The following is a 17,739-nucleotide window of genomic DNA, read 5'->3' as shown; positions in this document are numbered from 1 at the left end:
TAGAGATATTCTTTTCAATCAAGTGTTTCAAGTCAAATGTTTGAATGAACAAAAGACTCCAGAAAATTAAAAAATTTTCAAAATAGAAAAAAATTGCTTTGTTTAATTCAAATTGTTACTTTAAGTTAGGCCAAGAGCTTATTAGGTTCTTCCCTGCATATTAAAAATATTACGTTTTAGAGTTCCACAAAAAACAAAAAACAAAACAGGAACATTTCTTTCCTGTTGGAGATGATGTTGGATTTCTTGCAAGTTCTGTCCAGAGATCCAACATCAGAAGACTTCTGTCAAGTAATGTAACACAGGCTGTTTGTTTAAATTGTATAGGGACCAGCTGTAATCAGCAACCTTTTTGGTGAAACAATACAATGTGTGGAAGAAAGCTAATATAATTTCCACCTTGAGAAAGACTGAATCACCTGGGGAGTATAAATCTGTTCTTTAAATTTCTAATTTGGTGAAACTCATATTAGGGAAATTACCAAAAATGAGCAAAGTCAATGTAAGAGGACAAATAACAGAAACTACATACATTGCAGTATATTGACATTATCACCAAAGTACCAAACCTGTATTTAATTTTAAATATGTGAAAATTCTATGAATTTTCTCCAGTTGCCATCATTAAGGTGAGTAATGTCTCTCTGTGCCTCCTGCAGGCTCTGTCTGAATGGTAGACTGGTGTCCCAAACACAAACAGGCACAGGTGAGTCCATTTGATTTTGTTAATCTGATCTTTTTTTTAAATCTTAAGGCAAAAACAAGAATTGAATAATAGAAGTTGAAGAGGAGTTTAGAGCTCAGAGTTCAGAAAGATATTGAGACAAGAGCTGGATGGTAGGGAAGAGTTATAGATGACTGGAAGGGTATAGCTGAAGTCGGAAACTACCAAGAAGGCATTTGTCCTTTGGACAAAGAAATGAGAACAAGGAGACTTGGTGGTAGAATGAGGAAGTACAAGACAGTGATAAAAGGAAAAGGTTAGCAAAGAAAAGTGGGATAGTCAGGGAGATGAAGAAAGTAAAGAAGTAAGTTTGGGAGGCTGGGTGAACAGCAAAGAGAGAAGAGGGAAAGGAAAGTGTTTATAATAAGTTGTACATGAGGCTGGAAAACAAGGAAGGACAAAATGACTTGCGTTGATTAAGTAGGGAGGGAGACTGAGTTGGAAAGTATGTGCAGCAGGTTAGTATGATTCAGGATAGATATGGAAATGTAGTAACAAGTGAAGAGAGCATGTTAAGAAGATAGAGGAAGTATTTTGAGTTTATGAATGTAGAAAATGAGAGAGAGAACAGATGGAGGAAAGTTAATGAATCAGGAAGTGCAGAGGATTAGTAAGGAGGAAGTGAGGGCAGGTATGAAGATGATGGAGAGTGAAAAGACAATTGGCCAATGTGACATGTCTGTGGAATAATGAAGATGTCTAGGAGAGAAGGCAGTGGACTTTTTAAGCAGATTGTTTAATACAGTCTTGGAGAATCAGAGGATACCTGGGCAATGGAGAAAAAGTGTACTGGTACCAGTTTTAAAGAACAAGAGTGATGTGCAGATCTGTAGTAACTACAGAGTGACAAAGGGGATGAACCTTACCGTGTATATGTTGAAGCTCGGTCAAGAAGAGAGGTGATGATCAGTGAGAAGCAATATGGCTTCATGCCAGGAAAGATCACTGCAGATGTGATGTTTGCTTTGTTATTGGAGAGTATAGAGAAGGTCAGAAGAAGTTGTACTGTGTCTTTGTGGATCTTTCTTATAGCCAAGAGAAGAAGAAGTATGTGAGGATAGTGCAGGACATTTAAAAGGACAGTGAGACAACGTGAGGTATGCAGTGGTGGGGGTGGTATTACAAATTGTGATGGAGGTCAGATAGAAGTGTCTGTGGATGATATTTGCAGCTAATATGTTGATCTGTAGTGAGAGTAAGAAGCAGTTGAAAGAGTCTGGAGAGGTGGAGGTATGCTCTGTGAAGAAGAGGAATGAAAGTTAGTAGAAGGAAGACAGAATATATTTGTGAAGGAGACAGGAGGAAAGATGGACATGCAAGGAGGAGCAATAATGAAGTTGGATGAGTTTGAATACCTGGGTTGAACCATCCAAAGCAACAGACATAAGAAAAGTAAAGAATGTTCGAGTGTGGTGGAGTGGGTCTAGATGAGTGTCAGGCTGATTTGTGATAGAAGGATCGCAGCTAGAGTGAAAGTTTACAACATGGTAGTGAGACCTGCTATAATGTACGGTTTGGAGATAGTGGGACTGACAAAAAGATCGGAAGCTGAGCTGGATGTAGCAGAGCTGAAGATGTTGAGTGTTTTTGAGACCAAGATGGACAGGATTAGTCATGAATACATCAGAGGGACAGCTCAGGTTGAACAGTTTGAGAGGCAGGGCTGAGATAGTTTGGACATGTGCAGACGAATTATAGAGAAGATTCACAGATGTAGTGAAGGAGCACATGCAGAGGGTGGGTGTGACAAAGGAGGATGCTAGGGATATAATGAGATGGAGGCAGGTGACTGACTGTGATACCCCCTAAAGGAAGTAGCCAAAAGAAAAATAGTCAGTGGATATATATGTTTGTGTCATATCAACTTTCATACTGTGAGTACTGTGAGAAATTACAGTCCTAAGAAAATGTGAAAAAGTGCCTTTTTTGATAGTGAAGATTAATAATGCATGAGCTAAAACATTGATGTGTTTATGTTGTTCAGCATTCATACCTAACAAACTAATTTTTCACTCTTCTTCACTGTCAGTTTAAAAGTGACACCAAAAATCTACAAAAAATCTGTGATGTCATTTTTACTTACAGACAGATTGTGTCCAGAAGGTCAGATCTACCAGAACTGTTCAGAAGGGGAGGATGGCCTCCTGCCGGGAAGGGGTGTGTCCTGTGAGCGCACCTGTGAGTCTTACCTGCTCAACCTCACCTGCTCATCACACGAGCCCTGTCTGGCTGGATGTGTCTGCCCGCCTGGGTGAGTGACAGCTAGTACAAATGTATTCTGTCCATTGGTGAATAGTTATACATAGAAGGTAATGGCTGCTTTATAATGTAAAAAAACTCCTTTTGATTGGACAGTACTGCACTTTAAAATCCATTTTATTTTAATTTGATTGTAATTCTTCATTTCACAATTTTAAACAAAAGCTACTCTCGTTGTTATGGAATCCAAATTTAAAAAGGGAAAAGGAGAAAAATAGAGAAATTGAATATAAAAAATAGAAAAGGTATCTGGAAAAATTTATTTGCTTTCATTCAGCTGACTCTCTGGGATGTGTGATCTGTAGCAACAAACTAGTAAATAACAGAATTCAAAATAGAAAGATCAAACTGATTATTCACACTTCTCCACTCGTAATAACCCTGAGATTCTTGTGCATGCATTGGTCTTTAGTCACAGTGCAGAGTGGAAGTATGGTCAGACTAAAGATGGAGACTGAATGTAACAATTTAACATTTTTGTTTCATATCAGGGTAAAACAATGAGGTAAAACAAAGGGTTCCAAACTCCTGCTTAAGTGGTACAGAATCTTGAAAAGTTCACACATAGCAGACTGTAGTTATGCTAGTTAACTATTTGGTATCAGGTTGATTGAGCAAAGGAACAAGATGTTTTTCTTGAGCAGTAAAGGTCAAGAAATGAGTGTTTCACTTAATGAAATCTTATGCTGTTAGTGTACCTGACTGAAGCTGATGTCACAGAGAAACTGGCTGCAGGTTGATTAAACTTTCTTAAAATGTCACAGAAGCCTGAAATAGTCTTCCACCCCCCTCCTTCCCATACCTGGTGATGCTGCTTGTGTGATACATGTAGTCAGCACTTCATTATAACCATTTGTTTCCCAACATAAAGTAATAAGCAGACGTAGCTGTTCATTTTGTGTGGACAGTTTTAGATAACTTAGCCCAGTTGTTCTGTTAACCTGACTCATCTTCTGGTTGAACTTGCTAATTCCCTGCTGGCTTCTAATACATGAATTTTCCTGGTTTTTAATTCCTTTTTTTGGGGGGGGGGGACTGCCTTGCTTCATCTACTGGTCAGACCAGTAAAATGTATAAGTTGGAATTAAGTTTTTTTGGGGAAATTTTTACATTTATAGATTTAAAGATATAAGCCTTGTGGAAGTGTCTGTTGATGTGACATAAGGAAAAGTGCAGATTTCTGTGGCAGACAAAGGACGGGATTCCAACAGATGAGGTGAACAGATATTATGGGTAGAATACAGTCATCTGACCCCTTTAATCCTCTCTGGCTGTCAGCCTGAAAGGGGGGTTAAGTGGTTTCATTCTGTGACATCAACCAGGAGTCATCCTGATTACAATACGCACAGGCAAGGGTTAGTTTAAGGATGTCGCATCTTATGACATATTTGCATAGATTATATAGTTGATTGATGAGAGCGCTACACCTGCAAACAGAAGGATTATATTTCTCGATTTTAGAACTGTCAAAAATATAAAATCTTTGTTTTCATGTAAAAGCAGAAGAGCTGAATAAGTATACAAAAGAACAATGAAACAGTGTAGCGCTAAAATGGTAACTCTTAAAAGACAATCAAAGATTCTATCTGTGAACCTCAAATCACGTATTTATGAAGGATTTCCATTAACAAATAAAACTGACCTTGTTAGGCTTTCTGACATTGTCAGAGAATTTGGCCCTAGCTTTAATTTGAGAAAAAATAAAACCTATCGCTTAAGGTGATTTGGAAAACTATCTGACCAATGAAAGTCTTACATTTGGAAAACATAGACACCACTGAAATGAGAGACCATCTGGTTTGTTGCCAATATACAGATCAAACACCAACATTCTTGTATAGAGTAGAGATGGACCGATCCGATATTACGTATCGGTATCGGTCCGATACTGACCTAAATTACTGGATCGGATATCGGAGAAAAATAAAAAATGTAATCCGATCCATTAAATATCTCGAAAGCACCTCACAAAACTTGCAACACGCCGTAACTCACCTCAGAACGTTAGCACGTCGGAGCAGTGTGGTCACGTGATAGAGCGGCTGTGGCATGCGGGACCTGTCGGTGGTCTGGATAGCATGTGGAGCTTCGCTAGCAACCCGGCATTTCATCTCCGACAAAGTTATCCCGAGAGAAGTAAAGCAAGTGTGTAAGTCCATCTCTGAATGTTTGTAAAGCATTCCTGCGTTAATCTTAACAAGCGACTGCCTCTCGCTCTCCGGCTGCTACTTCAATCATGAAACTGCTTAACGATCAGCTGATCGGCTTTTCTGTCGCGAGTCCGTGTCTCTGGTTTGCTTTTGGCCCACTTTGCACCAGAAAGAGGAAACCAGTGGCTGAACAACAGCAGCACGTTTAAGCTTGATCAGCTGTTGTTTGAATGTATTTAATATTACTTTCTACACCAGGATCTTTTTCTATGTAGCTGACGCTGGTAACTGTGCAGGGGCGGATCTAGCAAAGTTTAGCCAGGGGGGCCGATAGGGCATGAACAGGGAAAAGGGGGCACAAAGACATACTTTCTTTCTTATTCTCATTTAAAATGTCGAGCTTTTAATAAATAATTATCTGACACCCAAAGTTTTAATTTGATGTAAAATGAATAGAAGTCAATTACTGTATATAGTAACTATTAAGTCTAATATATATACCCTAGTAAGCTATAGTACTTTTTACTTTGGGAAGGTACCATCTGTGCAGTCTGCAATTTTGTTGAAGAAAGATGTTGAATCTATTTAATATTTCTTGAAAAATAATTGATTTCTGTGTATTTTTTTCACACTTCATCAAATTAAGGTTGATTACGTCGATTAAGCATCATAAGGTGGAGCGTGAGGGGTGGTTCCCTATTTTTTATTTATTTATTTTTGTTGTTGCTGGGAGTTGGAACCCTATTAGTTAGGTTGCTTAATATTTACGCTAAGTACTCTTTAAAATACCAGAATAGTGAGGATGGTGTAGGTTTAAGTTTATTAGATTGATCAGTATTGCTGAACTATGAAATATTTTTTTGTATACAGGTATAACAGAATAGCTTTAGTGTAGTTGTTGTTTTAAACTTGAGTATGAACTTGCAGACTTGCAAAATGCAGCAAGATATTTTAAAAAACAGTTTTGTTGATTAAAAAACATTATATCGGATTCATATCGGTATCGGCAGATATCCAAATTTATGATATCGGTATCGGTATCGGACATAAAAAAGTGGTATCGTGCCATCTCTAGTATAGAGGGATGCTTTTGTAAACATTGACTCGAGTCACTTGTAAATCTGTGAAGGCACCATTAACGGTGAATGCTATATAGTTCTGGACTAACATGTACTACAAAAGATCATCAGCAAGGCAATGCTGAACAAATAAACTTTAAATAAATATATATTGTACATATCACGTCAGCATCGATGATCAGGCTCCAAACTGACCTGTCTCAATTCATTTTTGTCACCCATTCACACAACTCACTAAACCCACATGACCCCAAAATATATCAAAGTAGCTGATGTTTGACCGTTAAGCATCTTGTTTGTATCCACCACCATCCACCACCACACCACTGAAAAACCATTAAAAATATAATTCAAACAACTACTAATTGTCTAAATGTGTTTTTAAATAATCTGAAGTACTACTGTACTGTGCTATGTGTATTTATATAGTCAAAAAAATGCTAAAACAAGACCAAGGTTAGATTTTTCTTATTATATGATGAATATAAATAAAAACTTTACATTCAAGACTTGTTTTGACGGAATTACAATGAGTACTAACGGTAACATTAACATTAAAACGGAGCGATCGTGGTTCAGGGACTTGGGAATCTCATCTTGTAACCGGAAGGTTGCCGGTTCGATCCCCAGCCCTGTCTGTTTTGGTCGTTGTGTCCTTGGGCAAGACACTTCACCTACTGGTGATGGCCAGAGGGGCCAATGGCGCGATATGGCAGCTTCTGTCAGTCTGCCCCAGGGTAGCTGTGGCTACAAATGTGGCTTGCCTCCACCAGTGTGTGAATGAATAGTGGAATTGTAAAGCGCTTTGAGGGTCTCGAAAAGAGCTATATAAATGCAATCCATTATTATTATTAAAACATATCTGCTGTCTCTCCAAGAAAATAACCCTAATGTATGTCAGTGAAGACTGCCATTAGCTTAAATTCTTAGTGGTTAAACTGGTGAAAATTAAAGCATAGTCTTTCTCTAAATCTCATTTTGAAGCATAAATGGCAGAAATAATAGAAGCCTTAAGTTTTACTGAACAATTAGACTAATTTAAAAAAAAGAGGAAACAATCAAAAGTTCTCACAAACGTATTTTTTATTCAATAAAAGGGCAGATCCATCCCAGAGTATATTGCTATCTAGTTAACTAATATCCATCATTTCTCTGTCTTATTTGTTTTTCCATATTTTTTACCCTCAGTGCCTACCCCACCCGTGTTCCTGTCAGGTTAGATGATTAGATTTCAAATTTAAATGTAAAATTATGACATTATACTTGACCTGAATGCATATGCCTTGGTTCACTGGATAAAAAGGGATCTGTTCTTTAGTTAATCGTTGCCATGGTGAATCTTAGTATTGAAGCTCTGTTGAGGATTGCTTTCTTTCTCTACAAACACATTCAATTCAGGGTCAACATACTCAGAGTTGATTGAACTTACTTTGATCATCCTACTTTCTTAAAGAGGAAACTGTGAGTTGCTGATCTCAGAGTAAATCAGCTCGGAGTTTGTGGTTAGACTCAGAGTTTGTTGAACCGACTTCCTGGAATTTGGCCTTGCATTGAAGCTCCCCTTGGTTACTTTAGCTCCGTTCTATAAATAGCACCAGTCTGGGTTTTCTGCCTGTTACTCAGAGCACTATCTCAGCAAACCTACTGAAATATAGTGATACGGTGAAAAGGTCGGAGAGGGGCAAAAATGGTCATCTGAACCCTGAGTCACCTTTGCTGACCTCACTGGTGTGATTCAGATATCCCTGTTCACTACATGGAGCAAACTGACCTTTTGGGTGTCAACAACATCATAACCTCTAAATCTGTCGTCCAGTTGTAGCTCAGGTGTTTAAAAAGTCACTGAAACCTGAGTTAAAAAAATATGGCACAAAGAAATCTCATTCAGCCCTTCTGCTTCTTGATGACAGATGTATTAATGAGTGTAGTGATAGTGAGACAGTTTAAGGTTCACTGGGAGATCAACTGATCTGTATGAGATCAGCCTGGAGTCATATTCTGCTACATAGAAGCCTGTTTGTTTTTCTGCTAATCAAGGGTTGTTTTTACAGAAGAAACCTTTATTATGATTCTTATTTTAAAGATTTATAGAGTTCACAAATCAGTGATGTTAACATGACTCACCACACCCTCCCCCAAAAATTCTAAATAAGTTTAAAAAGCAAAATTTAAACTACCTTAATATTGTATTTTGGTAGCATTAATGTTGGCAAACATTAAATTTAGTCTTAGCTAGCTAGCATTGTGGTTTGCATTAGCAGGTATTCAAAATAATTCATTCAGTATTGATATTTAAGTTGTCGAGGGTTAGGGTTACGAGCTAACTGGCAAAATTCTACAGGGTGAGTTTCTCCGTACTGTTAATATTAATGTCATTGCTCTTATATATATATGTGCATTTGTGTGATAAATACAAAATATGCAATTTATTTCCTAATTCATATTTAGAACATACTTTGTGGCTGTTCACTTTGAAAAGTGCTGCTTTCATGCCTTTCGTCCACCTGTAATTTTTCTTTCAGGGCAATGCATGATGGTCTACAGTACTGGGGGCTGTCTTTCTAGTCTTTCACATTTCATCACCAGTCACCAGAATGAATGATAGCAGCTTATTAGCAGCTTCGTTACAGATGCAATCAAGAAATGTGGCTTGTCAGAAATACTTAATCAACCAGTCTGCTATTAGCTATTAGCAGACTGCTAGCAGACACAAGCATAATTGAGCTTTGTTTCCGGACCTGTTTATTTCTGTTAATTGAACAATATCTCAAGGCTAAGTTCTCTGGTGAAATTAAGCTATCTTTGGTAGAATAGAATTAATAGGATGAGTAACAGTAATAGCTTTTTTTCAATTGTGAACATTGAGCATTTGGGAATTTTTGTGCACAACCTTTTTATGAGACACTGTGGGATTCAGTGAATACACTGTATATTATGTAAATATTCAAATTCACTATGCATTTGGACAGCAATACTAATACCAATAGTGTAAAGGATGAATCTGATGAATAGTTTTTGCCCAGTGAAAGCATCAAAACAGGAGCTGTTTTGAGGAAACACCAGGATTCAGTTCAAAACTTACCCCTGTCTGTTTATTGACTAATCTTTGTTGGCATTTCTCAGCAGTTAGTTTATCTACCTTCTCAGATTCTCTTGTCTCTGACCTGAAAGGGCTGAGATGCATTGGCATTTCTTTGTACCGTTTTCAAACGGTAACTGTAACTGTAACTTCGGTCGTTGCTGTGCTTTTTGGAAGTCGAATTTCCCAGAGGACCCACCCGAGGGATTAATAAAGTTCTATCTTATCTTATCTTATCTTATCTTATCTTATCTTATCTTATCTTATCTTATCTTATCTTATCTTATCTTAAACAACTTAGTTCTTGAGTATTTTATAGGATGATGTTGGTATTTACTATGCTTTTACAACTGTCTGAGCTTACAGCACGATGAGGTTTGTATAAACACTTTAAAAAAAATAAAATGTCACATGCAATAAAAAAAATCACAAATCTTTATATAGAGAGTATTTAAAAATCTAAAACAGTTGAAACTGGTACATACCAAATTTATTGCAGCTTATTTTCTATATAAATGATGAATTTGAGGACAAATAAAAAAACACATCTTCCCTAACCCTAACCCCCAGACCTGAGATGTAGCTTTTACTTTTAATTAATTCTTCAAACCCTAGTGTCATATTTACATCTTGGACATTGAAATAATAACCTTTATAAGATTTCTGATTTCAATAATATTAACTATATCTCCACAGCTTTAGTTGTGTTTACTAAAGCAGTCAACAAATGATAAGCAGCTTCTTCTTCTTCTTATATTAACTCTACACTTAAATGACTATCAAAATACAAAAACCCTTTCTAAACTCAGAGTCAACTGCAAGGTATTCATCTGAAGCGGGACTTTAAAACCTCTAATGGGAAATGATTAGCTGAGGTGCAGACAGATGAATCCATTGTGTCTGCATTCACAATGGCACACTTTGTTTATGATCAAAATGTAGACCATCATTCATTCCTTCTGTGTCAATTAGTCCAGCTGAACTCATATGAACCTGGACTTTCAGGTGCAAAACAGAAACATGCAGCCTGCTGGAATTTGGTTTTGGTTACAGGTTTTGTTTTAGTTTAGACTCATGAGATGATTCAGTGTGTTGTAAGCAAAAACAAGTTTAGGTGATAAAGATGATATACCTTGTCAGGTCTGCTGCCTTTTGAAAGAGCTAGTGTCTAGGATAAGTGGGGAACATCTGGTTAAAAAAAAAATTATTTACTTGCAAAATGTAAAAATGTAGTAAAGTATATCCTCCTCATCCCAGACTTTGCACTAAGACGCCCCAGTACTGAAAAAATGAGGCAATTTGTAGCAGAAATTATTTTATGCATTTTATTAACTGTGAAATGGTCATCATGTCAGCATGTTTTGATCTGTGTGTGATAGATCTCACACACAGGGTGGCTGTGGCTCAGGTGGTAGAGCAAATCAGCTACTAATTGGAAGGTCGGTGGTTCGATCCTTGGCTTCTCCAGTCTGCATGCCAAATATCCTTGGGCAAGATACTAACCCCAAGTTGCCCTCTGATGCGTTCATCGTCATCAGAGGGTCTAATTGCTTTCTGGTCATACTCATCAGTATGATGAGTATGACGATGTGTGAATGTACTTTAGTTTGCACTTGTGTTTAGAAGTGCTTGTATGAATGGGTGAATGAGGCATGTTGTATACAGCGTTTTGAGTACTCCGGGAGAGTAGAAAAGAAAAACATCAGTCTTTCTTTAAATTATTTTCTGCCCCAAATAAACGGATCAATTCACCTGCTAATCTTGTGAATGTAATTTACGATTGCAAACGTCATTAATAATCTAGGCCATAGGCTGCATACCGTCAGGGATAATTTTCAGCTTATTGTCTCTACTTGGTGTGCAACACTTGGGAGTACACTCAATGCAAGGCAGACTGCAGTCGAGCCATTGCGCTGTTTGACTCATCTGTCATCATGTTTTTCAACTACTTATTCCTCAGTCCACTTTACATCACGCGAAAGAATGAAATTCAAAATGAGGGCTGTGTTTATGAGAATTTATTCATAATGTGCTCATAGGTCAGAACAATAAATGATTTTCATATCTTTGATCAGAGAAATTGATACAGCAGTTTGGCTGCCAGATAAAGGAAGCTGTTAGCACCGTTTTATCTGTGGTGTAACTCTACTCAGATGAACCTGAGGTTTGTGGCGAGACTATTCAGTATGTCACGGCAGCCTCGCCAGTGGATATAGCTCAACCATGGATATTACAAGATACTTATCAGCTTCGTCTTGCAGAGACGAAAGCAAATGGATGGTTGCAGACAAAGACTGTTTCTTTCTCTATCTCTGAGAATCCTAATTGTCTGGTTTTCTCATGTAGCTAACATGAGCGTTACAGTCCACAGTCGCCCACCCCTGAAATTTGTTCTGGGTTCCTGGCATCTCTCTGCTCTGGAAGCAGACCTGCTTTGGCTCTACCTCTGTTATTCTCTTGGCAAAATGACAACGCTATAACTTGATAGCATGCCTTTAGGTCACTGTTCTTCAATAGTTAAAAAACACTGCTTTCAGAGAGATTGGATTATTTAGATGCAGAATTTTGAATTGAATTGAATCTTTATTTTGAACATGTTTAAATAGTATAACAACAACAACAGAGAAAAAGAGACAAGCAAACAAAACAAAAGGAAAACAAAGCAATAATAATTATAAATAACTTAAATATAAATATAAGTTGCACCCACACACACATATACACATCCCCAGTGTGAAAATAGTGGGTGAGACACCCGATCAAAACCCTACCTCCTCCCTGTACTTTGCAAAAAACATATTTTTGAACTGAGTCATGCTGATTGCTTCAGTTCTTCACTTAGTCTATTCCACAGCTTCACTCCACACATAGAGATGTAAAAACTTGTTAATTTTGTACGGATACAGGGATGTTTTAAATTAAATTCAACATGATCATTTGGAAATGATTTGCCTATTTAGATTTCAGGAGTGATTAACCCTCCTCAATGAGTGCTTTACAAATTAAATCATACTCTCTGGTAGGGGCAGAGCTGCTTGTGCATCATGTTCATTTGGTAGTAAACGGTAAGCGGTCTTTGATTTTTAATTAACGTCTGGCTGGCAGTGGGTGTTTGGTTAGGGTCAGGGAAAGTTAGTAAGTAAACGGATATGTGTAGGCTGTTATAGATACTGTTTTTGGTGTAATTATTGGACAATTATTTGTCCGTCAACTTAAAATGAACATAAAATCATGTTAATGGAATTTAAAAATGCATAGTCTTACATCGGTTAGGTTCCTCAAGTGGTGATTGTTGGTTTGTACTTTCATGTTACTCTGTAAACATGTAAATAGCTGACAGAAACTGTCTCATAATCACCATTTAGCAACATAAACCTGAGGCTACAACCCCACACACCAACACAAATCCTTAATGAGGACACACATGTCTAAAATCTTTCTCATAGTAGAATACAACGCTGACCGCACATAGCAAAAAAAAAAAAACAGCACAAGTGAGCGATCGCCACAATGATTCTACTTTAGAAAGATGAACAGGTAGAAAGGGAGGCTGCAGCCTCACTCCTCATCTGCTTGTTGCCTGTTGAAGTTAAGGGTCTGCATACTCAGTTTTGGTATTCACTCAGCTTCCACTCTGGGTTCTTAAACCCAGCTTAGTCTTGGCAAGCACCTGCCAAGACTAAGCTAGTCTTGGCAGGTGCTTGCAAAGAACCAAAGTTGTGTTAGCAGCACAATGCGGTTGTTTCTGTCTTGGATGCAGTTTTCCACATTACCATTTATCTCATCATTTTGTGCAATAAGAATAAATTTCCATATCCATGCTCTAGACTGCCTCTGACACACATAATTGCAGTACTGGGAACCAGTTTCCTACAAGAACTGGTTCTCGATTCCTATCCGTAAATATCATGGTAATTTTAGACTTCTAATGATTATCTGTTTGATTTTCATGGCACAATACATCACAGCATACATCTTTAAAAAGCAAGACCTGGGTACAGAAGTTTGAATTTACTTTGGAAATTTCTCTAATCCACACAGGGTCAAAAGTATACATAAAAGATCAGATATATACACATGCCCCCACTAATATTTCACTAAGCGTCCTTTAGGAAGTTCCACCTCGTTCAGATGCTTGTGATAACCATCAGGAAACCTCTGGCAAACCACTTAAAAAACAAAACAAATATCACTTCAGTTTATTGGGCTTTGCAGGTATTCATTTATGTACATTTATGATTTTGACTCTTTTTCAGCCATTCTGTTGTAGATTTGATGCTGTGTTTGTGATCATTATCCTGTGTTATGACTCAGTTTTAGCAAATTTTAAGCTGTTGGAAAGATGGTTTTACATTTAAATAAACTGCTTCACATTTAAACATGTCAGATACATTTTCAGTGGCAGTGGTGATGAAGGCAAGTCCAAAGCACTGCACCACAGTAATTCAAGATGCTTTCAAGATGTCATGTGCTCCTGTTTTTTATCGAGACTTTGTATTAAAAAGGATATAGATTCACACTAGTCTTGTTGTAAAATCTTAACATCTTTATACTCTGTCTTGGTGTTTTGAATAAGAATAAGCTTAGCAAGGGGCAGGTGCGACTAAGAATGACTTGTTAATCACACAATGAAGCATACCCACATTTAGTCTCCTTGTTGACTCTAATGAATATGTTTATAACATCAAGATATGTGTGCAGAGAGATGAGTAGAGTGCTTGACAGCCAAGTCTTTTTGATCCCTGCTGGCTATTAGAAAAAAACATGCTGATTTAAGGCACTTTAACACTGGCTTTACTTTTCAGCCCCAGCATACAGAATTCATTGGTCTCAATTCTACATAAACTCAGTGCTTTAAAAGTGTTTTTCCTTTAACAGTTGGGTGTTTCCCACAGGCTGCTGAAACATGGAGATGAGTGCTTTGAGCCCGCTGCATGCCCCTGTCTGTGGAAAGGAAAAGAGTATTACCCTGGTGACAGAGTCTCTTCGCCCTGCTACCAGTGGTATGTTTCCACAGATTCAGTGTTTTTAGAAAATTTTGTTCATTAAAATTGAAAATCTTCCTTTCATGTTACATATCTTCACATATCATATTTCCCTTCTCTCTATAGGCAATAATTCATTTTGTCACGCTTTACAAATTTGGTCTTGGCCTCGCCAACAATAGCTGTCAAATTAATATGATCATCAAGCGTTTGCTTAAATTTCTAATACCATCGCCAATTTTTCAAAGTCAGATTTAGCCTGAAAGCTCAGAATCCCGAGGTTGTCAGAGCATCGAAAGTGGCCACCTGATATCTATAATTCTCTGCTATCACAGCACAGAAAAAGGCCTTGAAAACAGAGCGGGCCCTTGTATGACTCTTTGATTCTCTGCTTCAGACTGTTCATCGCTAGTGAAAGGAAACACTCTCCCAGTGATCTCAGTCATTCTCCCATCCTTCCATTTCTTCTTCAAGCCTCAGCCAGGGAAGAAGATGTAGATGACAGCCTAATAGTGCAATGAGCTGCAGTTCAGCCTTTGACAATTCACCGGTCACTTTTCTGCCTTCTGTAAACCTGAGGCTCTCAACAAAAGGAGGCCATTAGATGTGAAAAAAATGTCCTCTAACTAAGTGGGAACAAGTTGATGCCGAATCACTGAGGCATTGCTGTCTTTGTAGTGTTTGCCAGCATGGGACGTTCCAGTGTGTATTTCAGCCGTGTCCATCGTTGTGCACGGCTTACGGTGATCGCCACTACAGGACGTTTGATGGGCTGTTATTCGACTACGTTGGAGCATGTAAAGTTTATCTTGTAAAGGTATGTGAGAAAAAGATTATTATAGCCATTACATGAGCATGTGATATACTTTTTGGTCCATAACAGTGGACCCCCCCCTTACACACACACACACACACACACGCACACACATGCACACACACACAAACCTGCTTTACTCTGTAATAATAAACACTAAGCCTATTGTTACACTGAGATTTCTAAGCTATAAAGACATTTACTGTTACAGCAGCTGTGTTTTCTCACCTCCACAGAGCAGTGCTGATATAATGCTCAGTGTCACAGCTGAGAACATCGACTGTTTTGACAGTGGAATCATCTGCAGGAAGTCCCTGCTGATCAATGTTGGAAGATCCTTTGTTGCTTTTGATGATGACACTGGGAAGCCAGTAAGAGTCACTTTTAAAGCAATTTCTACTGCTAGGGCAGAGTGATGTGCTGCACAGTGTCTTTGTGTGTCATCTTTGTTTCTTCTGAATAAGATTTAAGGATTTTTCAGTGGATAGCTGCCATCTAACTACAGTCACTCGTTTATGCAGAATCCATCCAGTGTGATTGACAGGAAGCAGATAATGTTCATCTGGCCAGCTGGGTACTTCACAGCGATTCATTTCCCAGAGGAAGACGTCACAGTCCTCTGGGACCGAAAGACTACAGTGCATGTCCAGGTTGGACCTCGCTGGCAGGTAAGATGCTGGTTCAGTGTTTTGTTTTGTTTTTTGCAGATCTTCAGCTGATCTTCAATATAAGGTGACTCCACAAATGATACCTAATAAACTGATGTTATACCAGTTTGATATTTTAGGATTTTTCTGGTTCCTAATTGAGCTGAGTGACCTCTGAGTTATCTGCAGCCATGATGGGAATCACTTGTAGTTTAGCTGATTATTTTTGTGAAAGGTCGGACGGTATGTTGCTATGAATCGTGGCACGTCCTTTCCTTTCACAAAGGAACATACAGCGAATCATCTCAGAAGCACTGAAGAACTTAACAGATTTTTTTTCATTCAGACTGTTGAACACACCACTCTCAGAGCAGCATCCAACAGGCAGTTCTGTGTTACTGTCAGTCACAAATTTTAAGAGGCTATGATATAAAGTAAAATGTAATATCATGACGGTATTAACAACATATGAGCTAACAGGCTAAAAAGAGGCGATGTGATGTGTTCAGGGGAAGCTGAGCGGATTGTGTGGGAACTTTGACTTGAAGACAGTGAATGAGATGCGAACGCCTGACAACATCGACTCCCCAACACCACAGGAGTTTGGAAACAGCTGGACTGCAACAGAGGTGAGCAAAACATCACCTGTATGTTCATCATGCTCTGATGATCTAATGAAGGCAATTAACTGTGAAATTAACATTTCACTTGGACAATAACTTGCAAGCCTATTCATCACAACTTCAGTTTATTTGAAAACTGAAATAGTGATTCATTTATAGTGGAATTGATCTTTCTCATTTGACATAAATGTTTCTTTTTATCTCCCTGTGTATGTGTGCGTCTTTAGTGTGTAAACAGTCCAGATATCAGACATCCCTGCACTCTCAGTCCACTCAGAGAACCTTTTGCAAAACGACAATGTGCTGTCCTGCTCAGTGAGATCTTCCAAGCCTGCCACCCAGTGGTGAGTAACAAAACGTCTCTACCCTGGGCTTTTTACAAGTACTACAGACTTTTTATTTTTTAATTAAGGGGTAAAATTCTACTTGCTATTAATTCATCTATTTGTAATAAATTTGTAAAAAAATTATTTCTTATATTTGCCCTTAGGTGGATGTCACCTGGTTTTACATGAACTGTCTAGCAGACACATGTGCCTGCAGCCGAGGAGGCGACTGCGAGTGTTTCTGCACCAGTGTGGCGGCGTACGCCCAGCGTTGCTGCCACCAGGGTGTACCTGTGGACTGGCGTTCTCCTTCTCTATGCCGTGAGTCAGTCAGACCACAGGGAGTAAAATTCCCATCTAGTGTTTCTTGCTAACGTTTGCAGATTTTATTTGTTAAAGCATTCCTTTTTGAACATTTTAATGTAGACATTGTATGTTTAATTAATTACAGAGGAATAACTGAGCTTCAATAGCTTATCTGGAAAAAAAACATAAAAACTAAAAAAAAAATGATGTTCTAATTGTAGTTACATCGTTATCAGTTAAACTGCTATCAGTTGAAAAGCGGTTGTTGAAAAGCAAATTATTATTAATAGTTGTCATAATTAATTATATATAAATTCTTCTCAACAGTAAAATTAGATAATTTATGTAAATGTCAAGATGGAAACTATAAAAGGGAAGAACTTGATGCAAGTTTAAACTATGTTGTGGGGCATTTTAAATGACCATATATTGATATTGATCTTAAAATCCTATACTGGTTAGGCTCTAATAAAAATTAATATCTACTTTTCGTGCTTATAAAGTACCTTTCAGTACTACTTTCATAGTATTTATATCATTATTGATAGTAGTAGTACTCATCCTGTTATTAATAAGAGTCTCTTTGTTTCCGTGCAGCGTACGATTGTGAATTCTACAACAAAGGTATAGCAATTTCTCCACACATGCGCACGCACACACACACACACACACACACACACACACACACACACACACACACACACACACACACACACACACACACATATATGTGTGTGTATGTATAGA

General features: G+C 38.0%; 1 protein-coding gene across 1 annotated transcript in view; it reads left to right on the top strand.

Annotated features, from left to right (window-relative positions):
• Positions 1–636: 636 nt before the first annotated feature.
• LOC146583940 (otogelin-like) overlaps positions 637–17,739 on the top strand; it is a 62,793-nt gene continuing 45,690 nt past the window's right edge. Inside the window, exons 1-9 of the mRNA XM_085269025.1 lie at positions 637–706; positions 2,810–2,975; positions 14,187–14,294; positions 14,955–15,093; positions 15,327–15,461; positions 15,612–15,758; positions 16,247–16,366; positions 16,588–16,704; positions 16,851–17,007. Coding sequence (XP_085125151.1) covers positions 637–706; positions 2,810–2,975; positions 14,187–14,294; positions 14,955–15,093; positions 15,327–15,461; positions 15,612–15,758; positions 16,247–16,366; positions 16,588–16,704; positions 16,851–17,007 — 1,159 coding nt within the window. The remainder of the gene's footprint in view (positions 707–2,809; positions 2,976–14,186; positions 14,295–14,954; positions 15,094–15,326; positions 15,462–15,611; positions 15,759–16,246; positions 16,367–16,587; positions 16,705–16,850; positions 17,008–17,739) is intronic.

The sequence above is a fragment of the Mchenga conophoros genome, linkage group LG1 (genome assembly GCF_057382185.1).
Source record: "Mchenga conophoros isolate Kocher_MC1m ecotype Shallow Benthic linkage group LG1, M_conophoros_male_GT1.1, whole genome shotgun sequence".
Taxonomy (NCBI): Eukaryota; Metazoa; Chordata; class Actinopteri; order Cichliformes; family Cichlidae; genus Mchenga; species Mchenga conophoros.
Note: the sequence above shows the minus strand (reverse complement) of the source record. Positions and strands in the feature narration are given on the sequence as shown.